General features: G+C 48.6%; 2 protein-coding genes across 4 annotated transcripts in view; both read right to left on the bottom strand.

Annotated features, from left to right (window-relative positions):
- Positions 1-3,726, bottom strand: part of Prodh2 (proline dehydrogenase 2) — a 12,482-nt gene extending 8,756 nt beyond the window's left edge. Inside the window, exons 1-4 of one of the 2 annotated variants that reach the window (XM_021166617.2) lie at positions 3,441-3,726; positions 3,170-3,360; positions 2,948-3,086; positions 2,774-2,860 (exon numbers count right to left, since the gene is read on the bottom strand). In XM_021166617.2, coding sequence (XP_021022276.1) covers positions 2,774-2,860; positions 2,948-3,086; positions 3,170-3,360; positions 3,441-3,614 — 591 coding nt within the window. In that variant the 5' untranslated portion in view covers positions 3,615-3,726. Of the gene's footprint in view, positions 1-2,773; positions 2,861-2,947; positions 3,087-3,169; positions 3,367-3,440 lie in introns of both variants that reach the window. The other variant, XM_021166616.2, reaches the window with a different exon arrangement.
- A 4,963-nt stretch (positions 3,727-8,689) lies between these two features.
- Nphs1 (NPHS1 adhesion molecule, nephrin) overlaps positions 8,690-20,054 on the bottom strand; it is a 29,894-nt gene continuing 18,529 nt past the window's right edge. The window contains exons 23-30 of one of the 2 annotated variants that reach the window (XM_021166575.1): positions 18,558-18,614; positions 15,275-15,394; positions 15,115-15,139; positions 14,965-15,040; positions 14,711-14,804; positions 14,209-14,324; positions 10,550-10,714; positions 8,690-10,460 (exon numbers count right to left, since the gene is read on the bottom strand). In XM_021166575.1, the coding sequence (XP_021022234.1) occupies positions 10,583-10,714; positions 14,209-14,324; positions 14,711-14,804; positions 14,965-15,040; positions 15,115-15,139; positions 15,275-15,394; positions 18,558-18,614 (620 nt within the window). In that variant the 3' untranslated portion in view covers positions 8,690-10,460; positions 10,550-10,582. The remainder of the gene's footprint in view (positions 10,461-10,549; positions 10,715-14,208; positions 14,325-14,710; positions 14,805-14,964; positions 15,041-15,114; positions 15,140-15,274; positions 15,395-18,557; positions 18,615-20,054) is intronic. The other variant, XM_021166577.2, reaches the window with a different exon arrangement.

The following is a 20,054-nucleotide window of genomic DNA, read 5'->3' as shown; positions in this document are numbered from 1 at the left end:
TAGGCAGGGGCTCTACCACTGAGCCACGCCCCCAGCCCCTCACTGGGGGATTCTAGGCAGGGGCTCTACCACTGAGCTACATCTGTTGCTCTTTCTATTTTAAAGACAGGATGATGTCACTATGTAGCCCAGGATGGCCTAAGGCTTGAGATCTTCCTACTTCAATAACCCAAATGCTGGGCTTCTAGATGTGTACAGCTATGCCTTGCTTCTTAACATTTTGTTATGAAAAAATTCAAGCACATAAGACAATAAAAAGAGGCCTGGTATACTGGCAAATGACTGTAATCCCAGCATTGAAAAACTAATGTGGAAAGCTCAGATTGTGTTTTCCAGATCAGCCTGAGCTACACAGTGACCCTGTCTCAAGAAATAAGTTAGCAAGGCAACCTCTCCCTGTTCCCACTGCCAAGTATACATTTATTATGCCAAAAATCTCAATGGGAGTGGGAGCTAGGGGGATGGCTCAGTGGATAACGCTCTTGCTAGGTGACTGTGAGGGCCTGAGCTCTGATTCTCAGCACTACATAAAAGCCCAGGTGAGACACCACATGCCTCTAACCCTAGCAGAGCATCCAGGATGGACACACTTGGATCCTGGGGCTCCCTGCCAGCCAGTGTAGCCATTACAGTGAGCTCCAGGTTCAGCGACAGACCTCCTGTTAAAAAATAAAACGGGTGGGGCGTGGTGGCCACATGCCTTTAATCCCAGCACTTGGGAGGCAGAGGCAGGCAGATTTCTGAGTTTGAGGCCAGCCTGGTCTACAGAGTGAGTTCCAGGACAGCCAGGGATACACAGAGAAACCCTGTCTCGGAAACAAACAAACAAACAAAACAACAACAACAAAAAAAAAACACACAAAAAAATGGGACATCCAGATGTGGTGGCACACACCTTTAATCCCAACACTCAGGAGGCAGAGGCAGGTAGATCTCTGTGAGTTCCAGGTCAGCCTGATCTACAGAGTGAGTTCCAGGATAGCCAGGGATACATAGAAAATCCTTGTCTCAAATAACCAAAAACTAAAACCAAAAAAATCAGAAAGAATTTATTAGCCAGATGTGTCGATACACACCTTTGATGCCAGCTCTTAGGAGGCAGAGGCAGAGGCAGAGAGATCTCTGTGAGTTTGAAGACAACCTGATCTACTCACTCAATTCCAGGACAGCTAAAGCTGTGTAGAGAGACACTGTCTCCAAACAAAGCAAAACACAAACAAACAATAAAATGGAGAGTGATAGAGGAAAAAGCCTGTTGCCAGCCTCTGACATCCACATTTGTGCATGTGCACATGAGCACACATACACACGTACACACATGCGCACACAAACATGCATACACGTGTACCCACATGTTTGCACACAGAAATGGGATATTAGGATAATACAAAGGAATGGATGAATGGAAGAATGAATGAATGAAGGGTCAGGCATGATGGCAAACATTAGTAATCCCAAGATTAAGGAGGCTGAGAAGGAGAATTGCAAGTTTCAGACCAGTCTGGGCCATATGCTAAGATCCTGTTTCAAAACACACACACACAGGCACATGCACACACACACAAAGAAAAAGAATATCCCATTGGTCACATAAGAGTTTACATGCAGGAAGCACACACCTGTGTAGCTGTTAATTGATCACTTTGTTTTTGTAAAAAACCAGAGTGTAGTAAGAATTCTGGGATTTTGGTTTCTTTGAAAAAATACAGAAATATTATAATATTTTTACATTTTAATCCCAGGTGTGGAGACATGGGGCTGACTGTCCTCAGCAGCTGACTATGATTTGCCTCGTGCTCTAGCAGAGACATGGTCTTGCCAGCTGCAGATAGTTTCTGTGATTGTGTGAGGTTTGGAATTCTAGGAACTTTTCAGTGGGTATATAAATGCCAGAGCTCTGAGAGGCAGAGTTAGTGGTTGTTGGTCACTTGGGGGAGGATCGGTTGTGGTTTGTTAGTAGTCAAGCTCAAAGAAGAAACAAAAGGAAAGAAATTAAATTCAGGACTCTCTCCCGCCTCTATCCTTCTTGCCCTATCCCTAGTGTTAGGGCATGAAACCAGAGCAGGGGGCTGGGGAGAAGGATAAATATAGGAAAAAGAAGAACCCACAAAAATAGCAAAGACCAGATATACCAGAAACAATAGTACATGCCTATATCTGTAGTGGGCTGGAGGCAGGAAGATCAGGAGTTCAAAGGCATTCTTGGCTATACAGAGAGTTCAAGACCAGCCTGGGATACATGTCTTAAAAACAAAACCACCAACATGTGTGTGTGTGTGTGTGTGTGTGTGTGTGTTATGTTATAGATGTTCTGCCTGCATGCTTGTATGCACACTACAGGTGTGCCTGGCGCCTATGGAGGTCAGGAGAGACGGCTGCATTTTCTGGAACTGGAGTTGTGGATTGCTGTGAATCACCATGTGGGTGCTGAAAACCAAACCTTGGTCCTCTGCAAGAGGGCTCTTGACTGCTGAGCCATCTCTCCAGCCAGGGCTTTTGAGGCAAGTCTCACTCTACAGCCCAGGCTGACCTCAATGACTTGAGCCTCCTCCTTCAGCTTCCCAAGTGCTGGGATTACAGGCATGCGCGACCATGCTCAGCAACTGACCAATAGGTCGGTCTTATTCGTGTCCTGCCCTCTGTGGAGAAAGTGCTGTTGGTCTGATCCCTTCTCTGGATAGCTCCTCACCCCAACACTTCCCTTAGAACTCCAAGAGTCCCATGTTTATCCAGGCCAACCATGTCCTCAGTGAGGAGCGCCTGCATTCCTTACCCGACCCGAGTCCATGGCTTCTGCCAGCCTCTCAGGGCTCAGCTCCGAGGAGCCTCTGGGTCTTTGGATCCAAGCCGACAGCTCTTTCTGAAATGGGGTGGTGGCTGGCATGGTGAGGGTGGCCTGGTGGGCAGCCACCCCCACATCGCCACCCCCATCTCCCTTGTCACTTACACAAAGCCGAGTGCTGGTTAGCGCGGTCACCTTCAGCTGCATGAGGCTGTTCCTGGCTGGGCCGTGGGCGTCCACGAGGGCTCGGGATAAGTCCACACAGTGCAGCATGGCGCTAAGGTTCTCCTCATACCAGGCCTCACTGCCCGGCCAGTGGAGGTCAGCTTCCAGGGCCCCCCTCCTGCCCACTCCATCCTCCCTTCTACCCTTCCTCTCTCTACTCACCTGGTCTTGGCAGCGGAGTCTGGTTCCTCTTCAGTGGGCACTGCCAACAGGGGCTGGAGTCCCAGGGCCTGCAGCTGCTGGACACAGCTCCTCACTTCCTCTGCTGTCTCCCCGGCCACAAACTGCCCGTAGATAGATGCTCGAAGAAGTGTGCCTGAAAGCCGGGATCCCAGGAGTCGCTGAGACCAGGCCTGAAACTGGGTGACAGGGAACACATGCTCAGAGCCAGGTCTGGGAGACTTCCAGGCCAGACCTTGTGCCTACTGCTCACCGCTAGTCCATGAGTGACCAAAGGGGGCCAGGCGCATAGGCGAAGCACTAGCAAAGCCCGTGCCAGTTCTGCGGTTCCCTTGACATGGAAGGCCCCACCATCAAAGCGCAGCGGCTGCCAGCCACCTGTAGAGGGCTTGGAGGGGCCATACAGCGGCAGACGCGTCCAGATCATTGCAAGTGCCTGGTTACCACCACCCTAGGGGAAGGGGCCAGGCAGATAGCAGCTGTACCAAATGCCCCTTGCCCAGCTGGGGGGCAGTGACTGATTAACTGGGCAAATCTTTAGGATAGCAGTCTCTTGGGGTGGGGGTGGAGGGTTAATAATTAATGGTTAGGGACAGAGGTCAGAATAACAGGACATGTACGCCCCCAGTGACAGCCCCCAATAACCTTTCAGCCTGACAGTAGGACAGATCTCAGCTGTCCAGCTTGCATTGCTGAATAAGCAGTTGGGCCCGAGAGCAGGGAACTCCAGGTTCAAGGCAGCCGGGCTTTGCAGTCTCAGCTAAGTCACCTCCTCTCTCTTGTTGCGATGATTTTTACCCTTCAGGAAGGAGCAGTGCACAGTTCTTGCATACACTTAAACTGCACATAGACCACAGCCCTGCTGTCCATCCCAAACATGTAGTCTGCAGAACCTGAACACGGGCATCAGGAAAAAAAATATGTCCTTGATGGCCTTAACCCCACCCCGATGAAAACAACCCAACTGTCCACCAAACGGGACTGGGTGAGGCAATGAGGTGGGTGCAGAGGGACCCAGGCAATGGGTACTCTTCAGCAATGAAAAAAATGAGCTGTCACGTGACCCCAAGTCTTTTATTTATTTTTTTAAACAAATAAAAGATTACTTGTTTTTATTTTATTTGTATGCATGTTTTGCCTAACAAACGGCTGAGTACCACATGCCTGCAATGCCCACAATGGCCAGAAGAGGGCATTAGATCCTCGGGAACTAGAGCCATAGAGGGTTGTGAGCTGCCAAGTGGTTGCTGGGACCCTAATTTCAGTGTTTTGCAAGAGCAGCCAGTACTTTTGACTGTGGAGCCATCGCTCCAGCCCTGGATTGTTTATTTTAATTTTTTTCTTTAATTTGCCAAGTCTGCAAGGTATGCACTGTAAAGCCATTTCCAATGACATGTCCCCCCTTAAGAGTTTTCTTGTTTTGTTTTGTTTTTCGAGACAGGGTTTCTCTGTATAGCCCTGGCTGTCCTGGAACTCACTTTGTAGACCAGGCTGGCCTCAAACTCAGAAATCCGCCTGTCTCCGCCTCCAGAGTGCTGGGATTTAAGGCATATGCCACCATGCCCGGCAGAGTATTTTTTAAAAGATTTAATTTTCATTATTTTAATTACCTGTGTGTGTGTGTGTCTGTCTGTCTGTCTGTCTGTCTGTCAATCTGTGTACATAAATGGAGGCACCCACTGAGAGGCCTCAGATCCACCAGGAGCTGGAGTTACAGGCAATCTTGAGTCAACCAGCATGGTTGCTAGGAACTGAACGAGGGTCCTCTGGAAGAGCAACCAGGGCTCAAGACTATGGAATCTTCTTTCCATCTCCACTACAGAATTAAAACAAACAAACACGCAAACAAACAAACTAGAGTCTCACACCCAGGCTGGCTTTGAACTCCCAGCAATTCTCCTGTCTCATCACAACCTCCAAGTGCTGGCTTTACAGGCATACAACACCATGCTCAAGACTTGGTATTTATATATGCTCATCTCCCCAGAGGATGACGCAGGTTGGAGACTTCAAATTCCACTGGGTGGGACTCCTGTGGGGTCACAGAGGCATTAAAGCAAGGACACGGAGCTAGCAGTGTGGGAGCATAAAAATAAACCATGAGATGGCGTGGTTCCTCACGCCCGCAACCTCGGCACAGACGAGGCGGAAGCAGGGGACCTCAAACAAAGCAAAACAAGACAACAAAAACCACCCGAACCCCCCCCCCCCACACACACACACAAATGAGAAGAGCTGGAGAGACCACTCAGCAGTTAAGAGTATGGGCTACTCTTCCAGGTCCCATCCAGTCCAGATCTGACACCCTTGGATGCACGCACAAACATGCTAGAAAAACATACATAGAGGAAATAAATGTATCACGAGAGACTCGAAGTTGGCTCCGTGGGCAATGGTGCCTGTTGACAAGCTCGGTGACCTGAGTTCGACCCTTGGGACACATAAGGTGGACAATGAGAACTGACTCCCACAAGTTATCCTCTGACCAATGCATGCACTCTGTGACATGTGTATGCTGGCTCACATTCACACTAAACAAACAAACAAGTGTAATAATTTAAAGAGCAGTTAACATGAAACTGAATGGGTGGAAGAAGAGGCTCGATAGAGCGCTTTGTGTCTGTCAGCGCAAAACACACAAAACACAGCCGGTGGCGGCTCAGGGCCCGGAGCGGGAGGTTTTGGATTGTTGTGCTTTGAGAAGGAGCCCTACCGAGTAGCCTAAGCTGGCCTGTGACTTACAGTCCAGGTTGGTCTGGAACTCAGGCTCTTTCTGCCTCAGTCTCTCAAAGGCTGGGAGTGTACCGCCACGCTAGACTCGTCAAAAATTCCTGAACAAAGTTTTATGGGCAGGTCAGGGAAGATTTTTACTAATAGCACAAAAGTAGGTACAGTGGGAGGATCCAGAGCCCCCTCATGGCTGCTGACTGGATTACAAGAGGACCTTTCTGGGGAGGGGCAATCACTGGGGATGAAGGAAATACTGGTCACCTCCGGTTGTTCACTGTTCTTTCTGTACAGTGATCTAATCCGCTGTTTTCCAAAGCAAGACCATGTCACCATCTGCAAAAGCAGAGGAGGCTTTGAGTGATGAAAGCACTGGATGGCTAAGTGACAGCTTAAGTGACTGTAGGAATTGCTTAGAGGCTGGGAACTTGGCTCTGCGGAGAGCTCTTGCTAAGCATGCGCAAGGCCCAGGGCTCTGTCTCCAGTGCCGCCCACAAACAAAAAACAACCCCTAACTCAGAATACAGCTTGGCATGCTGAAGTAACTCGTCGATGCCATCTGTTATTGTTGCAAAACGGCCTTCATAATTGGATGGCACATAAATCCCGGAAGATGTCCTTCTTGTTTCTTCTGCCACATTGCCAGCCTAGGTTCCCTCCACCTTCAGCCTTGAACTTGATTTTGCACACCAGTTTCAAGAAGGTCCCTCCCGCCAATGTACTCCTGAAATCCTCTGCCTCAATGCCAGCAAGGACAATGAAGTCCAGGAGTCTTGGAGTCCAGGGACTGTTTACCTATTGACGACCCCACCTACCCCCACCCCGCCCCCGACCAGATCTAACAGGAACCTCCAGAACTGCATCTTGTCGATGCAGAAGCTAGATCAGGTCTTTTCAAAGGCGCTAGTACCGCCCCCTTGTGGAGATTTAAGGAAACGGCACCAACGTCTGCGCTTGCTCGTTGACAGGCCGGTCTCTCCCTTCTTCACCAGATAATCTCACCCATGCAAACCCCATTTGTTCTATTTAGCTAAAGCTGGATACCCCACCCCTAAAATGTTATTGTAGTCGGGCAGTAGTGGCGCACGCCTTCAATCCCAGCACTCAGGAGGCAGAGACAGGTGGGTCTCTGAGTTCCAGGCCAGGCAGCTCTTTATGTTCTGGAACAGCCACAGCTACACAGTCTGTCTCGAAACAAAACAACAACAAAATGTTATTGTAACACCCAGACATGGAGTCACATGCCTGTAATTCAGTACTAGGGAGACTGCGACAGGAAAATTGAGAGTTTCAGCTCAGCCTGGCCCACATAGTGAGGCCCTGTCTCAAAACAGCAGGGGCAGCAGGGAGGGGGCCCGGGGAAGGGATGCCGCTCAGTGGTGGAACTTCACCGAGCATGCGCAAGCCTCGGGACTCACTTAGCGGCACACACAAAAATTATAGTGGTAAAAATACACATAAATAAAAACTTCTGACTTAGCCACTTAAAAAACCCTTTCATTATATTATTTTAAATTATGTGTCTGGGGGTGGATATGTGCTCATACATGCAGATGCCCCAGGAGACCAGAAAAGGGAGTCAGATCTCCTGATCTGGAGTTGTAAGTGGCCCTGAGCCTCCCAAGGTTTGTACTGGAATCGAACCCAGGTCCTCTATAAGAGCAGTACTCACGCTTAACTGCGGACCTTTAACCTTTAACCATTGTTTTCTTTGTTAGTTTTAAATTATTATTATTTTCCACATCCTGACCACAGTTTCCCCTCCCTCCTCTACTCTCACTCCCTCCCCACCATCGTGCCTCTGCCTACCTGCTCCCCCATCTATCTCTCTTTCCATGGATAGGGCTTTCCATGGATACCAAGTTGCAGTTAGATTAGGCACCTCCCCTTGTACTGAGGCAACTCAGCAGGAGGAAAAGGGTCCCAAAGGCAGGCAACAGAATCAGAGGCAGCCCTGGTCCCTCGGGTAGGAGTCCCACAAGAAGACCATATATGCAGAGGACCTAGGTCAGTCCTTAACCATTTCTTAAAGAATGGTTCGGGGTTAAGTACATGCATACTGGGGGGCAACCATCACCCACACACATGAAATGAAACAAACGAATAAATATTTAAATAAAATAATCTTAACAACAATAACAAAAATAAGCTGGTCTGGTAGGGCACATCTTTAACCCCAGCACTTGGGAGGCAGAGGCAGGCGCATCTCTGTGAGTTTGAGGCCAGCCTGGTTTACAAAGTGAGTTCCAGAACAGCCAGGATTACACAGAGAAACCCTGTCTTGAAAAACAAAACAAACAAACAAAAACAGTGGAGCGTGGGGGAGCAGGATCCCTGAGCCCCGGCCTCCACAGCCGTGTGTATCCGTGTGCACCCACACTCCCACACACAAAGGTCATGTTATCCACTCCTCTTTTGCTCACTTATTTGCTAAAAATCATTTGGTCTGATGGCTGGAGAGATGGCTCAGCGATTAAGAGCACTGGCTGCTCTTCCAGAGGTCTTTCAATTCCTTCCAACCACATGGTGGCTCACAACCATCTGTAATCGCGTATGATGCCCTCTTCTGGCCTGCAGGGGTACTTGCAGATAGAGCACTCATATACATAAGATAAAACACAAACAAACAAAACCACTTAGGCTGTGCTCACACTTTGAGAAACACTGATTTGAGCACAGAGGAACAGCATGCATTCTGGGACTGGAACTCCCGATTTCTGGTCATGGCCTCTCAAGTGTGGGATTGTAGACATGTAACACCAGGCCCACAATTTTTACATTTTATTTATTTTGTGGGGCATACACTGTCAGGCGCATGGGCGTGTATATGTGGCACGCGCGTGTACACACACACACACACACAAGCAAATAAGTATGTTCTGAATATTTTTTTCCAAAGTGGAACATCTAGAATTCCACAGCCCCTAAGACCCAGCCGCCAATTGTGTTCTTGCTTCCGTGACGTCATCACTTATTGTTCCATCAACTCTTCAATTTTAACTTTCGTTCTGCATCACCTACATTCCTTCAGTGTCAACATTTGAGTCTGAGCTCACCCTTTTCTGTATCTATAAACGTGCATTTTTTAAATTTTGAAAAATAAATTGAAGTTACCATACCCTCTAATTCTAAGTATACACTAGTGCATGGTCTCTAAGCTTTGCCCATAAATGTCCATTCTTTGACAACTATATCCTTTTGCTACAATATGTTCCTGTTTGCATGTCAGTTCATTTATGTTTCACAAACTGTGGAAAATAAAACAAAATCAGCTGAGATCTGACAATGGTCTATACTTTTGCATATTAATATTAACTATTTCATATGTAACTGAACTTAAAATGGACTGGGGTTTTTGTTTTGTTTTTGGGATAGAATTCAGAGCTTTGTGCATGCCAGGCAAGTGTTCTACCACTGAGCCACATCCCCAGCCTCTCACTGGGGGATTCTAGGCAGGGGCTCTACCACTGAGCCACGCCCCCAGCCCCTCACTGGGGGATTCTAGGCAGGGGCTCTACCACTGAGCCACGCCCCCAGCCCCTCACTGGGGGATTCTAGGCTGGGGCTCTACCACTGAGTCACGCCCCCTTTTAATTCTGAAGCTTTTAAAATTAATATTTGAGTCGGGGTTTCCCTATGTAGCTCAAAACTCACTAAGTTGTAAGCCTTATACTTATAGAAATCCCCCTGCTTCTGCTTCTCAAATTCTGCTAGGATTAAAGGTGTGGGCCACCACACAGGTTGGATTTATCTTATTTGTAATTGTGTATATATGTGTTTATGTGACCAGGAGTGCAGGTGCCCCTGGAGGTCAGAAGAAAGCATCAAATTCCCTAGGGATGAAAGTGTGATGGTGAGCCACCTGATCTGGGTGCTGGGAACCAAAGTCAGGTCCTCTGCAAGGGCAGTAGCTACTGTTAGAGCTCTCAACTCTTGAGCCATCTTTCCAGCTCCTAGGTGGCTTTGAACTTGTGCTTCCCCTGCCTCAGCCTCCCACAGAGCTGGGATGACAGGGATGGGTCAGCATGTCCAGCTTCGTATGTGCATGCAATGCCAGGGCTCGCTGCACTCTGCAACCCAGAATCTCACCCATGCTAAAGCATACGCTCTCCCACTGGGGCATCCTCGGGCTTGGAACAGAGGTTTTTTTTTAATGATTTATTTATTTTATGTATATGAGTATACTGCAACTGTTTTCAGACACACCAGAAATGAGCATCATATCTCATTAAGGATGGTTGTGAGCCACCATGTGGTTGCTGGGAATTGAACTCTGGACCTCTGGAAGAGCAGCCAGTGCTCTTAACCACTGAGCCATCTCTCCAGCCCCTTGGAATAGGATTTTTTTTAATAGATCTTTCCTACTTCTAAAAATTTTACTTTTGAAAAGTATAATGATCCCTAAATAGATTTTCATTGTTCAAATGTCATTTCCAAATGATTGTGTCTCTTGGGAGAAGCCCCATTACAATTAAAGGAGTCTTGGTCATGCCAGATGTCAGCTGGAGTCTTCTTGTCACTTGTACGCATTCCCTCAGGTCTTCTCCTGAAAAAGCCTGTGTGTTAGTGTCACAGGTGCTCAGAGAGTGAGCTCAGCAGGAAGGGGATGCACAGGGCCACTGGAGCACGACATACCAAGGCTGTAGGAAACAGGTGTCATGGAGAGTCTCACACCAGATGTCCCCTCAGCTCAAAGGGCAGAGAACCAGGCTCCCCAGCATCCACGTCTGCCGCCACCTGGTCGTAGATTCCCCTTGGATCCTCATACTTGACCTCAGGCCAGCGAAGGTCATAGGGGTCCTATCAGGCAAGAAGTGGGCTCAGAGCCACAGAGATGCCCTGTGGGACATCACTCCACTCTAGGGACGCACATCTCTGATGAGCTACCCAGGGAACAAAGGTGATTTAGTCCTCATGATTTAGCACACCGGCTTGCCATGCGCCAGGTCTTACATGCAGCCCCCAGCACCACCGAAACCAACGTAGAACCAAAAAGCCATTATAAACCATTTGTTGGGCTCATACTTGTAATTCTAGTGGTCTTGTTTTGAGTTTGAGGAAAGCCTGGGCCACATAGAGACTTCTAGGCTAGCCAGGACTCCATCACAGGAACCCACCTCACCTCACAAACATTCTCTGACTGTCTGTCTGTCTGTCTGTCTGAAAGTGCAGTTTGAGAGAAGTCAGGGTAAAGTGAGGGTTGGAGTTAGGAAATAAGCAGACAGGTGATTGTGAAGACAGGTCATTATAATAATCACCCTCATCTCCGTGAGGAAGGAGGACTGTGCCTGTAATTAAGAGTTAAAGCTGGGTGTGGTAGCGTATGCCTCTAATCTCAGCACTCAAAAGTCTGAGGCAGGAGGATTTTGAGTTAAGAACTTACCTGTCCTTCCCATAGTGAGACAAAAGATAAATATACAGTTAGATAGAACACAGACAAAACACCCATACCCAACAACAACAACAACAACAACAACAACAACAGCTGAGAGCCAGTTGTGGTGGCTAAAGCCTGTTATTCCAGAATTTTGAAATCTGAGGCTGGAGGATTGCTGTTAGTTCAAGGCCCACCTGGGCTACAGAATGAGTAAAGCATTAATAAAACGACCTTATAATGTCAGCTACAGCGACCTCATAATGTCAGCTACAGCGTCTGTAGGACGTGAGCCTCAGTTCTTTTTGTCTCGTGGCTCCCAACACATTTTCTCATCAAGATGGAAGACAGTCTGGTGTGGTGACACACAACTATGATCCCAGCACTCTCTGATGCTGAGGCAGGGGGATTGCTAGTCCAAGGCCAGCCTGTGCTACATAGTGAGCCTTTGAATTTTTTAAAAAGATGTATGGCACTGTGGGAAGACTCAGAAAGTAGCGACACTTGTCACCAAGCCTGTAAACTTGTGTTCAACCCCAGGACCCTCCCCCCCCCCACACACGCAGGCACACACACAAGTAATTAATTTTAAACGGATGATATGGGAAGGGTCATATAGAGTGGCCAGTTTTAGAGGTGTGTTCTGTTCTAGGACTCAGAGAAAATAAATGTTTGGTTTAGCAAATCTTGGAGCAGCATTGGCCCAAAGCGGAATACAGCTGCTCTCATCTGCTTCTGGGCTACCCAAGAGCTATAAGTAGGTTGACAATTTTTAAATGTTAAGGGAAGCCAGAGAATGATAGCATTTGCGGTGTATAAAAATTAACTGGAATTCAACTTTCAACACCCAACTATAAAGTCTTCTTGGGCCACAGCCTCATGCGTTCACATACGCACGTGCTGTGACTGTCTCTAACCTATGACAGCGATGAATAGCTCAGGGGAAGGCCATATGTCCCCCAGAAGCCCAAAATATTTGTTCTGTGGACCCTGTGCAGCTACATCCTGCAGATTCCACCCCCGTTTTCTGGGGAATTGCGTTCCAGCACCATGGACAGCGTTTCAGCGGCTCTGTCCCAGGAGCCTGGACAGCATCTGAGACATTGTTACCAGAGATGCTGGAGCATTGGTGGGGCCCAGGGGAGAATCTGGCTCTTTGTTTTGTTTTGTTGGATTTCTTTTCTTCTTCTTCTTCGTCTTCTTCTCCTCTTCTCCATGCCCCCCCTCCTCCTCTTCCTCCTTTTCTTGGAGACATAGTCTTTCTGTGTAGCCCAGGCTGCCCTTTAACTCCCAGTCCTCCTGAGTGCTGAGTGTGGGGAAGACAAGCTGCTACCACCACACTGTTGAATATTAGGCGTGTGTCTCCTCTCCCTTGACATGATGCAGTGGGTGGGTGAGAGGTCACATTCCCCTTCCACCATTGTCACCTGCCCAGCCACCATCCTCACATCATTCCAAGTGCTCTGCCCTCTCCCACTCTCTTCCCAGTGTACTGAATAGGGTTGGCCTGTAATCTCTGACACCATAGATGAACACTGACTAAATGGTACGATGTGCAGGCTGCGGTGACTCACACAGGTAATACCCCATTGGGACATAAGGACAGGACAATCAGGAGTTCAAAGACATCCTAAGCTACATAAAAAGGCTGAGTCCAGACCAGGGCTATATGAAGTCCTGTCTCAAAACAAGAGCCCATAAACCAAATTGTATATTCTATCCCCTGTCTCAGCATGCATGTGACCAAAGGTGGACCACTGTATGGCTGCCCTGTGCACTGGGAACTACCTGGAAAAGAGACATTCTCTTTTTTTGACGACTTCAGATCTAATGGGATGGAAATCTGGCTGTACCGGGAAGCAGTGAAGGAGAAGTTCTGAGCCTGAAGACGGTTCCAGCATGTAACTTTTCAGCTGAGTGAACCAAAATGTTATTTCTCAGACCAGCAAGACAGCAAAGCAGCTGAAAGCGCGCATCACAAAGGCCTGTGGCAGGAGTCTGATTCCCAGAACACACACAGAGGTGGAAAAAGACTGTCCCTACAAAATTGTCCTCTGATATTCGCAGGGCAGTCATGCATGTTCACCATGACACACACAAGATAATAAACAATTTAGTTTTAAAGAATCCTTCCTCTCAGACTGGAGATAGCTCATTGGTGGTTAGGAGCACTGACTGCTCTTCTAGAGGTCCCGAGTTCAAATCTCAGCAACCACATGGTGGCTCACAACCATCTGTAATGGGATCTGATGCCCTCTTCTGGTGTGTGTGAAGAGAGCAATTGTGTACTCACATACATAGAATAAATACATCCTTTTTTAAAAGTTTTTTTTTCTCTCTCTAGCAACTTAACCAGTGTGGTGGAGATGTGCCTATTTATCCTAGGAATCACATTCTTTCCGTTCTCCCACATGTCAGAGCTATAGATAACAGTCCCCAGCCCCAGTGTCGAGACCATGTTCCCATCAGTCAGAAGGAAGCAGAGGGGCTGATGGCCATTTCTGGGTCTGTCTAACAGCTTTTCTCCAGCAGTTGACCTCCACCCCTAAGTAAACTGACCTGTGCCTGCAGACCCTGCCGATGTGTGTGCCAGAGAATGACAGGGAGATCCAGGGGGAGAACCCTGCATTATAAATCACTGGGACACAGCAGGACTCCTCTTGGACAGCTATGCGAGAAAGACTTCATTTTCTGCTTGGTGGAGATAGTCTCACTATGTAGTCAAGGCTGGCTTTGAACTCCCCTCTTCCTTCCCCCTCCTCTCTGGCATGCACCGCCACCTCTGGATGAAGTGTGCCGCTTTAATTTTCCCTGCCACTGCACTGAGGGGTCTCTTTGTCACAGTGGCTTCTTCTAACAGATACACCCAGTGGGAGGTGGGTTTCTGATCTAGACAGCCTGGTAATAAGATTCTTCTTACCATTTGTACTTCATCATAGAGGGGTCCCCAGACCCCAGGCGGGCCATAGACTCTCTCCACCTCGTCATACAGGTGTCCGGGGAAGGCCATGTCCTCATCTTCAATACCTGTGAAGGCTGGAGTTGGTAGACATGAGGACTGGATGGGAAAGTGTCTACCCCAAAGGCTCATATGTTGGGGTTTCATGGCTAGTGGCGCCATTCTGGGAGGTTCTGGAAACGGGTGTGCCTAGCTGGACCTGGTCACTGGGATGTGTCCTGGGGGGGCGGATCTCTTGCCTCTAGTCCCCTTCCTGTCTGGCTCTCTTTCCATTTCCTGTCTGCCGTGATGAGAGCAACTCTCCTTTGCCACACATGCAGTGGGGCCAAGCAGTCACGGACAGAACTTTCTGAAGCGAGGCAGTGGGAATCTGGACTCCTCAGGTTGTTCTCTGGGAGTATTTCGGTCACAGCAATAAAGAAGTAAGCAGCACAGATTGGAAGGAAAGGCGGTCATGACTCACCTTGGTGATATGACACCTCTTCCACTGTTGGGGGAAGCTGGGGACTGAAGTCCCTCATGGAGTAGTAGTGTGGGTCCACTTCTGCTGTGCTAATCTGTCTCAGACATGCATATGCACATACATGAACACACACACATACACACAACCACACAAAACCAACAAACAGGGTCATTTCCCTTGACTCTCAGGTCCCAGGAGATGGCAGTGATTAGCTTGAAGCTGAGGCCGGAGGCTGCCAGGTCCCCCTCTCTCACCGTGGAGCTTCTTGTGTCCCGGTCCCCAGTCCACTGACTCTCCTCATATTCATTCCTGATTCGATCCTCCTCCGACCTTCCAGGACGAAAGTGCCGATGAAAGTTGGGTTCGAGTCTGCCACCCGTCACTCCCAAGCCTCTCCCTCTTACCCTGCCTCTGTCTTCTCTGAGATCTCTGGGAGAAACGAGGAAGGGGGGGCTTCAGAGACTCTGTTCAAGCCCACCTGGACCCGAGCTGTTGTACTGAACGGCAGCCCCAGTGTCCCCACCCAATCGCTCTCCAGCTTGGCACTGAGAAAGCTTTCCTCACCCTCAGCAAGGCGCCTCAGTCTTCTCCGCCAGAGGAGTCCCCCAACACAGGAGGCATTGGAAAGCAACAGAAGACCACCAACCGCAAAGAGCACAGGCAGCAGGGGCAGCCTCGGGGGTCCTGGGAGTGGAAGATGCCTCTTGGTGAATCCACAACCCCTGGGAACGGGCTGGGATTGGGATTCTGTGAACGCCTGTCCCTGACTGATGGCTAGTCTTCAGTGCCAACCTGACGGTGCCCAAATCGCCTAGGACACTTGTGCAGCACACGTCAGGGTGTGTTAAGCCTGTAGAATTGGTTAGCTGAGAGGAAGGCCAGCCCTGAGGGTGGGTGGTGCCATCCCCCCCTGAGCTGGGAACTCAGAATCCAAAGCTGGGGGGTGATGCTGAGTGTCTTCCTCTATTGCTTTCTGCCTTATTTGAATACATATACATGTTAGATCAATTTTATTTTTTTATGCGTATAAATGTTTGCTCGCATGTATGTTATGTGCACCACGTGTGTGTCTTGTGCCTGTGGATGTCAGAAGAAGGTATCAGGTCCCCTAGAACTGAAGCTATGGATGGTGGTGAGCTACCCAAAGGCTGCTGGGAATCCAATCCAGCTCCCCTGGAAGAGCGGCCAGTGCTCTTAACCACAGGGCCAGCTCTTCAGCTCCCAATTTAATTTTTTTGTTGTTGTTGGGTTTTTTTTTTTTTTGAGACAGGGTTTCTCTGTGTAGCCCTGGCTGTCCTGGAACTCACTCTGTAAACCAGGCTGGCCTCGAACTCAGAAATTTGTCTGCCTCTGCCTCCCAAGTGCTGGGATTAAAGGCGTGTGCCATCACTGCCCAGCTCCAATTTAATTTTCAAGAAGGTATTTTAATTTTAATTTTACGTAAATGAGTATTTTGCCTGCGTGTATGTATATAAACAATGTGTGTGCAGTGCCCCCAGAAGAGAGCGTCAGATCCTCTGGAATTGGAGGTATAGATGGCTGTAAGGCACCATGTGGGTGCTGAGAACTGAACCTGGATCCTCTGTAAAATCAATCAATAAATCAATCAATCAAACAAACAAACAATACCAGCATGTGCTCTTACCTGCCCAGCAATCTCTCTAACCCCAAAGATTTACTTAATTTCAAATCTCTCTCTCTCTCTCTCTCTCTCTCTGTGTGTGTGTGTGTGTGTGTGTGTGTGTGTGTGTGTGTGTGTTTGTGCCTGCACAGGTCATACAAGGCTGTCAGATCCTCTGGAGCCACCTGATGGAACTCGGGTCCTCTAGCATGTCCCTGGCTCCGCTGTCTTGTCTCACTGAGCCTGGGCCCACTGCTTCAGCTAGTCTGGCTAGTCAGCAAGCCATTGGGGCTCTGCCTGTCTCTTTCCCCAGCCCCAGGTTACAGCTGTGTGCAGCTGCACCAGCCTTTTATGAAGCTCCTAGGGATCTGAACTCTGGTCCTTGCATTTGTATGGCAAGTACTCTACCCACTGAGCTATCGTCCCAGTCCCAGGACCCCTTCTTTCCACCCGAAGGTGGGTGGCTTCTTTCTCAAGTCAATCTGTTAGCAGTGGTTCCCTCCTCCACCCGAGTCCTGTCGGGACTGAGAAATCCCCTTCCACACTGGCTCCATGTTGAGACACGTCATTTGCCCGCGGGGGATGGTAGTAAATGTGACAGAATTCGAAGCCTGAGAAGCTCTGGTAACCAGAGAGGACCTTTCTTGCTGTTCTTGGACCCCATGGCCATCTCCATGTGAATACTCTAAGGGGCAGTACTTACACTGTTCCAACCCTGAGCAAGATGGCTGCCACACATATGAGCAGGAAGCCGTCTAAGCTCAGTCCCAGGCTACTATGACCATCGAGATGACCTGAATCAGCCCAAGCCAGAACTTTCCCATCAGACTCAGAATCACGGAAAATAATGTATGTTGCTATATGCCTCCACCTTTGGGGTGGTTTGTTACACAGTTAAAGCCAACTGATACAGCTGCCTCATAGAGAGAGCATGGACATAGATAGCTCGTTTTTTAGTTGTTGCTGTTTGCATTTGGGGGTGGGAGTATGTCACTATGCAGCCCATACTTCAGACTTGTGATTGTCCTGTCTCAGCCTCCAGACAGTAGGGAGTCTGGGCATGCACTAGCTAGCAATCCTTTAGAATTAAGAAAGTGCTGGGACGATGGCTCAGGAGGAAGCCCACTGGGTGTACAGCACAAAGACCTGTGTTTGGATCTCCAGCACCCACACACAAGAGCTGGTGTGTATGTGTGCACATGTGTGCACGTGTGTGTGTCTGTGTGCATGTTCGGGTATATATGTGTGCTCATCGTGTATGGGTGTGCATGAGTGTGTGAGTCTGTTGTGTGTGTGTGCATATGTGAGTGTGTGTGTGTGTGTGTGTGCATGTGTCCGTGGGCATGTATGTGTGTGTGCATGTGAGTCTACTGTGGGTGCACATGTGTATGAGAGTGTGTGTATGTGTGTGTGTGTGTGTGTGTGCATGTGTGTGTATTCTTGCCCAAGGATGACCCTGGATGTCTTCTATCATTCTCTACTTAGTCCCCTTGAGACAAGGTATGTCAGTGAATCTAGAGACCACTGTTTTATTAAGATTTAATAATAACCTATTATTCACTTGTTTTAATGTGTGTACATAAATGGCAGGTGCATGTGTGTGTGTGTGTGTGTGTGTGTGTGTGTGTGTGTGCCCACAAAGGCCAAAAGAAGGCCTTGGATCCCCTGGAACTGGAGTTACAGGCAGTCGTGAGCCACACGATGTGGGAACCCAACTCAGTTTATTGAGCTCTCTCTGGCCAGCCTAACCAAACTCAAACTCAGAGGCAGGCATACTCAACTACACACACATACACACACACACACACAAAGAGGTGCATGCATGTATACACTCACAGCATTAAACTAAATTACACCAGGCAGGATGGCTCACACCAGTAGATCCAGCCGTCGGCAAGCTGGAGTAAAACTACTACAAATTCATAGCAAGACCCTGTCTCAACAAAAGGGGAAAGTGGGCCCGAGAATGTACCTCAGTGGCAGAGTGCTTACTTACAGGGCATGCACAGGCACAGACCTGGGCTTGGTCTCCAGAATTGCAAAAGAGAGTTAAGCCAGCTTAGGAAAAGAGAAAGGATATTACTTCAGCAAGAAGAGCTGACGGGTGTGCGTGGGAGTCTGCAGGGATTCAGCTAAATCTTAGGCAGCTCTGATTACAAGGGGGGAGTCCAAGTGAGCGAGCAATCGAGCGAAGAGAAGGGAGGGGCTCAGGGAAGGGGCACTTGCCTGGAGGCTGCTCTGTGGGCAGCGGCTGGTCTGTGTCTTCAGGAGCCTGGTCCAGGCCTGTGGGGGGAGAGGGAGATTAACATTAATACCAGAAATCCGATAAGCCCAAAGGATCCCTGGACTTCTTAAGCTTCCAGCTGACTTTGAAGATCATGGGAGTGGCGCTCAGCTTCTTAGGGACGTTTTATTTATTTATTTATTTATTTATTTATTTATTTATTTTAAAGAGTTGCCTTTTATGTGTACTCGTGTTGTGCCTGCATATATGTGTGTGCACCAGGTGCCTGCCCGGTGCCCAGATGGTTGTGGGTCACCATATGGGTGCTAGAACCGAACCCTCTGCAAGGGCAGCAACTGCTCATAACCACTGAGTAAACTCCCTGGCCTCTTAGTGACATTTTAAGGACAATATATTACAGCGAGCGTTCTGTACCAACAGTAGCAGTGGATTATAGTGAATTAGCGTTTTATAGTTCCTTCAGTGTGAACTACCAACTTGCTGAGTGAATTAAAAAGATGCTGTGGGTAGGAAAAATGGCTCAGTAGGTAAAGTCACTTGTCAACCAAGCCTGGCACCAGGCACACACAGAATGCACGTTCATGCAAACAGGCAAAAAACATCCACATATGAAACATGTTTAAAAATGTAAATGATAATTAAAAAAATAAAAATCAAAAACGTCTTTAAATAGAAGAAACGAATCTGAAAAAAATGGTTTATTCTCTGTTGGCGTTCTATAGTCGAGGTATAAATTAGAGTTAGAGCAAGGGAAAGTAGTAGTTTGTGTTTTAGCATTCAAAGGTCAGACTGTAATGTAAGGAGCATGTGTGGTGGGGCAGGGCGTGCGCAGAGGCTGCAGATTGGGAAAGGGCCCTGATATTCCATCAGAGGAAGACAGGGCAGGAGGTATCCTGGGCTAAGCAAACTGAAGCACCCTGGGGATATTTCCTTTACATTTATGCCAGAATATCGCGCTGTCCAAAGAGCATGTCATATATGTCTCTTCCCTTAATCTTCACAACCGGGCTGAGAGGAACCCACTTTCAAAAACCCAGGCAGAGAGCTCTGGGAGGAAAGCCTATTCTAGCTGGGGTGATGGAGCAGCCCTGAAATCCCCGCACTCACAAGGGGAGGGCTAGCCTGGGCCACTCGGCACATTTCCAGGCCAGCTTGGGCTGCAGCTTGAGATCCTGTCTCAATAATCAAACGACAAAGGGACAAGTAAAAACTGCTTTCAGAAACTGAGATGCTTCCTTGAGTCTACAAAAGTGGTAGGTAAGCTTCGGGCTTCTGTGAACTAAGTCACGTCCTGCTAACTCCTGCGCTGCCGGTCGGTTGGATTTCAGTGTACTCACTGGTCAGTTTCTTGTGGTGCTGGGGATTGACTTTTGCATTTGAGTCAAGAGCTCTACTGTGTAGCCACGCCCCCAGCCCCTCACTGGGGGATTCTAGGCTGGGGCTCTACCACTGAGCCACGCCCCCAGCCCCTCACTGGG

The sequence above is a fragment of the Mus caroli genome, chromosome 7 (assembly GCF_900094665.2).
Source record: "Mus caroli chromosome 7, CAROLI_EIJ_v1.1, whole genome shotgun sequence".
Taxonomy (NCBI): Eukaryota; Metazoa; Chordata; class Mammalia; order Rodentia; family Muridae; genus Mus; species Mus caroli.
The sequence above is the reverse complement of the archived record's forward strand: the minus strand, read 5'-3'. Positions and strand labels throughout refer to the sequence as shown.